Source organism: Macrobrachium rosenbergii, chromosome 13 (assembly GCF_040412425.1).
Source record: "Macrobrachium rosenbergii isolate ZJJX-2024 chromosome 13, ASM4041242v1, whole genome shotgun sequence".
NCBI classification, from domain to species: domain Eukaryota; kingdom Metazoa; phylum Arthropoda; class Malacostraca; order Decapoda; family Palaemonidae; genus Macrobrachium; species Macrobrachium rosenbergii.
In genome coordinates this window covers 3,567,410-3,574,254 of record NC_089753.1, presented here as the reverse complement: position 1 = coordinate 3,574,254, position 6,845 = coordinate 3,567,410, and the positions used below count along the sequence as shown (strand labels likewise).

General features: G+C 34.0%; 1 protein-coding gene across 4 annotated transcripts in view; it reads right to left on the bottom strand.

Moving 5' to 3' along the window:
• Positions 1-2,042: 2,042 nt before the first annotated feature.
• LOC136844859 (1-acyl-sn-glycerol-3-phosphate acyltransferase alpha-like) overlaps positions 2,043-6,845 on the bottom strand; it is a 274,861-nt gene continuing 270,058 nt past the window's right edge. For 2 of the 4 annotated variants that reach the window (XM_067114102.1, XM_067114103.1), the window contains exon 6: positions 2,043-4,089. In XM_067114102.1, coding sequence (XP_066970203.1) covers positions 4,042-4,089 — 48 coding nt within the window. In that variant the 3' untranslated portion in view covers positions 2,043-4,041. The remainder of the gene's footprint in view (positions 4,090-6,845) is intronic. The other 2 variants (XR_010854987.1, XR_010854985.1) reach the window with 2 other exon arrangements.

The window sequence follows — 6,845 nt, the reverse complement described above, 5'->3', positions numbered from 1 at the left end:
AAATACAAAATACAAAATAGAAATCATACCTCAATTGCAGTATGCTAAAAATAGGTAAAACTTTGGTTGTTGGAAGCTTTATATTGAAAAGGAGATTAGTGAAAAGGAAATTCTCTGTTGTGTTTCCCTCATAAACCTAGAATCTCGCAGAAACCCAACTCAGATCCCTATATGTAATAATTAAATCTAATAGGATTTAGTAAAGCTAAATTCATGACCCCAAAAATCTATCAATAAGCTTAGTGAAATCACACCTTGAAAATCATAAAAGCTTCCTAATGTTATTACCCGCACTGATAAATACATGACATAAGCTGTACTGCAGGCACTAAATGATTTACACCATCCAAATTGTTAAATCCCTTACTCCTTCACTCTCCCTACTAGGATCCAGACCATAGTGTATTACAGGACTTGGCAATGAATTTTAATCCATCGGTTCAAGGAATCTGAACATAAGTACATGCCTTGCATAAGACAACAGCAATCTAAAGGATCATTGCTGCTTCCATTAGCATAAACACTGTATAGACTATAACTGGCATAAAATCTCTGCCAGCCACAGAATTTTTTACTTTTCCATGGTGTGTTTCCACTCGAGTGTGTTTCGTTCATCACACATTTGCGTGGTGGTGATTAGCAGACTAATAAGCAACATCATGAAACAAAATAAGTAGCAATATCAGGAAACAAAATAAAGAGGTAGAAAGCTTTGTTCTTGATGAGCTTCACCTGCTTTTCATCTATAAATAAATACCGGAACACAAAATGGTGGTTTCAACATTTTTCAAAACCTAAGCCACAGCAGCATAAAGAGTACAGATTTTGAAATAACCTGGTGTTTTATTTATTAAGTCAAGGAATATCCACAATCAAAGTATTTTGGCAAGTTTCTAAATAGTTGTTTGGAATTAATGTCCAATACTATGGTCCATTACCAGTTTATGTAACCAAACCTTAAAAGAAAAAGTGGTGGTAAAATGAAGTAAGAAATTACAATCAATGCTGTATCTTTCATCTTCGACTTAAAAACAAATCACTCAATATAAAATAATTTAATTTTTTTATTATCAATTTATAATCAGCATACCCAAACCATCAACAATGCTGGAACTTTTCTTATACATACGATAAACTACAGAACAAACTTTTGCTACACTAGCAGGCCTAAGTGTATGCATGCTTGGAAAATTTCCTTAAGAATGCATATGCTTAGTTTTTTAATTCAATCATTTATAATGCCAATAACCTTTAGCCGATTAAATCCACAGGGAAGAATTAAACTAAACATTTGAAGTTTAACATGCTTCCAACTCATTTATCTTGGGCAAATGGTATTATAAAAAAAAGTTTGAATTCTCAAACTGAAAACTTAGCAGAGAATGTAGTAAATATTAGCTGACACAGAGGAGGGTGGTTATCTTAGTTCACGATTGCAATCAGCACCAGAAACACTTACAGTCTTTCATTAACACTGTATAAACACTGATGACTGAAATCTTGACTGTTAACCTACAAATGCCTTTTTTCTGTTTTTTCTATCCATCTGTGAAATGAAGACAATATTTTTGTCCATATGCACAATGCAGTCAAAAGATGATGCAAAATAATGGTACAGACATGTGACAGAACTGTGCAGATCATGTTTTAGAGGAATCAGAGTGGCTTAGTGTTCTTACAATCTTAATTACAAGACTAAAAATATAAAGGACAGTGATGTCGAGAACTGAGAAAGACTGAAGTAATACTGAAGAACATTATAAAGACAAAATAAAGAAAAGCTTTTCATGTACAACATCAGCTAATATATACTGAATAATTATCAAGCTTTCTGATACTCAAGAGCCTTTTTTTTGTGCACCCTGGCCAATGTAAGTTTTTGTGCCATCTCAGGGGTAAAAGGAATAAGAAACTAATGAAGTATCATCACACTGACCCTTAAAAGGTACAGAGTACCATACAGTAAATGCTTTTATCAAACCATTGTATATTTTGACTTACCTACCAATACAGTGTCTGCTTCTAGTCGTGCTGAAGGAAAATTCACTGATTCACAAGAAAAATAATGTAATTTCATTAAGCCCCACACATTTCCATCGTTACAGCTGTGCAAGTTTTCAGTCCATGATTCTGTTCACAATTCTCTAATTCAACTTTACTAATTCTAGTAATTTAGTTAACTGGTAAGACTTTGAGCCCCTTAAACTACATAAACACAATCATAACATAACTAAAGCATTTGTGCAGCTATCACAACACTTCAAATTACAACAAAATCCATTTCTGCATAGAAGATAAATCTGATCTCTGTTCTAATGAACTCTTATTCCAATTAGACAGATGGAGGAACACTTGTTTTCCATCATCAAACACAACTAAACCAAGGATGATTATGATGATTAAAATAGGATTTATCACCCCTTTTGTGTTGCATGAACAGACAAATATAGCTAAAACAGCATTCAAGACAGGGATTCCATGATGTATCTCATCAAGTGTGTTACATAACAGTGGTTAGCCAGTAAGAAAAATGCTTATCTTAAAGTGCCCTTTGTTGAAATATGTAATACTTTAATGACAAAGCTTATGCCCTGAATATGACTAAAATATTTGTAAGTCCACTTTTCAAAGACAGAAAATCTCTTCACATTAATTTATAAAAAGAAAAATGAGAGTGGTTCCACATCTGTCTGAGTTAACAGGATATAAAACAATTCTCTTCACTGAAACAATACAAAGAACTCCATCAAATACAAACTAATATTTTAATAAAAAAAAAATTGGAAGATTTGTGCTATGTACAATGTTTAATCTAAAATACTGCATAAAAACATGATTTAAACAGTAATACTCCAGTGTACTTATGGAGAACCAACAATGTTTGCCTTATTACACAATCAGCATTTTTCTTTAAAAATGGGAGAAAAAAATCAACAACATAACACTACATACATGACAGTGACCATAATAATGGAAATGTTGACAGAACAACTGTAAAAACAAAAGACATACGCATCATGAAATTAACTCACAAGCAACATAGAAAAGCAATAATAAACCTCAACATTAAGATATTTTTCACCAGTAAATCAACCTTATATCCTAAAAGTTAACAAAACAAAAGGAACTAATGAGAATAACAACAGGCCTTGCAATGAAATAAGGTGCTTGTAATGATTATAGCGTGCATTCAAAACTTTTCTCCTTACACTGAATACCTTGTAACATCATCATTCTCCAGAGCAATTCTTTTCAAAAAAGCAGCACTAAGGTTAAGCAACTTCTGCCAACTGCAGAAAATAACTTTTTCATCCATTACGTCTCCTGTTTCAAAAAGAGTTGAACAAAATAATAAAAATGACACTTATAATACATGCACCTCATGTCCAATGCACAAGAGTGAGCCCTGATAAAAGACAAACAAATCATTCTCACCTCAGAAACTATTTAACATTTCATGCACTCAACACTAAGTTTAGTGTTGCATCTGAGCATCTGCATAGCCATTGATGTCCACTACTGAAGAAATTATTAAGTCCTCCTTTGCACAAATGTTACAGTATATCTTTGGTCCAATTTTCTAGCTCTAATATAGCTCCAGTTACCTAAGCTACTATGCAAAATAATGTAATACCCTGACTTTAGATTATACTATTCATTCCCTGATATCTCTGATGCAAAAACCATTGCCAATTTGAACAGGAATTTTGGTAAATACTAAAATTAATACAGAAAATGGTTCACACGGTACAAAATATGTTGCAATTAACATGGCCATCACAGTCATGCTGCACTGCAATACAGAGTTATCACAAGGATTAGCAGTGAAATGGAGTCTGTAATTCAAGACCACTAAGGACCTCACTGCCTTTGAACAGTAGGTAATGCTAACTCACTTACATTAGTAGCTTCATATATTCACTAAGTAAACAGAAGCACAACTGCCATATCTTGCATGTGGCAGAGAATTGTAAATGCAATGCAGGGAGCAGGTTTTGGAGGTTGTAAAGGCGTTGTTGGAGGCTACAACCACCACATGGTTTAGCTATGTTTTTTGACAGCTTCAGCTAATGGCCAAGGATGATGGACCTGATGAAAAAAAAAGTGAATTTCAACTGAGGCATACAGTCAAGTGAAAAGAGAAATAGACAATGGTCTCAAATAAAAATGTGTACACTTACAGTTATCTTCGGTTATGGAGATCATGTTCTCTAAAATTTCCTTGAATGCTAGAACCATTAATAAAAATACAGGTTTTGACATAGGAAAAACCTATTTTTGGTAGCCGCTGTTCGTCCTCAAAGGAGTTACACTCTTATGGTCCCCCAAGCTCCATAAGAAAGACCAACCAACCACAAAGAATTCTCTTATAGTTGGTCTTGGCCAGAATAGTGTTCATTGTCACAGTGATGGATATAAAGGACTCAGAAGGGCTCTTTCTCCTGTCCTACAGCAATTACCTAGTCTCTACATCATACTCGCACAGCTGTGACAAGTCACTGGCATTTCCACTGCACTCTGGCCTGTACAAGTGTTCACTTATCCCCAAGATGTGCTCTGGAATAGCGTTCACCTACGCAATGTATTCACCAACACTTAACAGACAGGCTTATTTTGTTCAATTGGGAGCCAATAAGCCTCTTGCAAGGTGAGAAGTTAAGAACAGATCATTAGGCTATGATATAATTGCCATGCTGTTTTTTCTTGTTTAACACAGTGAGATTTAGCATTAAGGCAATAATATTAGACATTTTGTTACTGAAACTTATTATACAATGTCCTTTTAACATTCATAGATAATTTAAAGTTACCGAAAGGGCAAATTGTGGTAGCCTACCTTTCTTGTTTACGAAACATAGCAGGTTTCATAATTCCAGTCGTGCTTGACTTACAAGCCTTGTTGTTTATTAAAAGCCAGTTTTTCCTTGGTAGAATTTTTAATAAAACTAAAAGGTTTTTGTGATGTTGATAGTTCCCCAGTTATCGTTAATATCAGGGTTCTTTCCAATTTTAAAGGAACACACATTCATATGGATCTACTTCCTATAGGTATTACTCCACCGAGAGTGACGTCACTGGCATTGAGCAATTGTCGTGACGTTTATATTTTTTTACTAGTGGAATACAAAAATAATATTTTGTAATGGTGAGCTTTGCCAAACACTTTAAAATCTTGAAGATACTGATTTTATACATTTTTGGTACAATAATTCCAATAATTATTGGTTTTATTTATGCGCCAGTTAACGTAGCCTATAGCCTAGGCTACACTACCTTTACCTTGTGCTTGGGAATAGACTGGGTAACCATAGGTTATGAAATGTGTAAAAATATACTGTATGGATATCCATTTAGTTTTGTCTTCAAATATATTCATCAAAAAATTATTTCCTGGGTTACAACTCATGTTCCAGGTTTATGACGCTGACAACGCCAATCCGATGGAAGAAATATGGCTCCAAAATGGCAGAATAGTCAAAGTTTGCAGGTTTTTTGTTGAAAAACTCAATAAAAATGTAGGATACATTTTTTTCATGACACCCAAAAGATTAAAAGTCAGGTTTTCTTACGATTTTCAACAGTATTTCAGACGATGCCAGTCCGACGCCGATTGGAAGAAATGTGCATCCAAACCGGTAGAATGGTCAATATTTGGAGGGTTTTTTAATGACAAACTAAAAAAAATGCAGGATACATTGTTTTCAAGACACCTAAAGGATTAAAAGTAAGATTTTCTTACGATTTTCGACAGTAATATTTCAGATGACTCGGTCCAACGCATATGACAGAAGAAAATTAACATTCATGGGTTTTTTCACTGAGCAATGTTCACTAATTACTGATTTTCATTTTATTTTCATGACTACATTTTTTATGACAAAAAAATTATTTACTAATATTCAAAAATTAATATTAAGGTAATCACAGCAAAATATTGATACAATTTTATATTAAAATCCCGTGAAATCACAAAACTGCTTACCGATGTAATCACTTCATTCAACCTCTCTTCCTCCCACCAAATAATTCACGAATAATTTAACTCTTTTGAGATTTAAGTAAGGCCAACCCCCATATCTCTCTCTTCCTGAATAATTCACAAATAATTTCAGTTCTGATATTTAAGTAAGGCCAACCGCCCATATCTCTCTCTCTCTCTCTCTCTTTGTATTGCATATATCATTCAAAGAAATATGGATTACTGTACATATAAAATAAAAATATGCTAAAATTCCATCATCAGTTGTTTTACAGTTTTTTATTGCTCTGAAGTAGGCTTCATGACTATATGATATCGGCTCGAGGAATTAGAAGTAGCCAATAACAGAGCTCATAGCAACCCCTACTCTCCATGACAATTGGTCGGAAGGACTGAAAGTAGCCAATAACAACTTGTAACAACCCCCTCCTCCCCCTCTCACTCCCCTTGACGGCATGCTATTGGCAAGAAGGGCGGGATTTTAACCAACCACAAAGCTTGTACCTCAAGGGCTTTGCATACACTAAAAGGAGGATGAGTAGTATTTTCTCTCTCTCTCTCTCTCTCTCTGAGATAAGAAAGAGAGAGAGAGAATGACGGCACAAGAATTTTTTAACAAATTTGTGGGAGATGGTGAGGACTGACCACATGTGTATGATAAATAAATGACTTACCTAATAATAAGTACTAATTTTCAAATATTAACAACAAATAATAATAATAATACTAACATACTGTAATTACAACATTTATGCATTTTTAAAGTAACATTTCAATTTTTAAACAAAGAAATATCACACCCTGTCTTTTGCCCAAAGCTTTGAAGCTATCGGGGAGGGTGGAACTGTCAAATTACTTGACATTT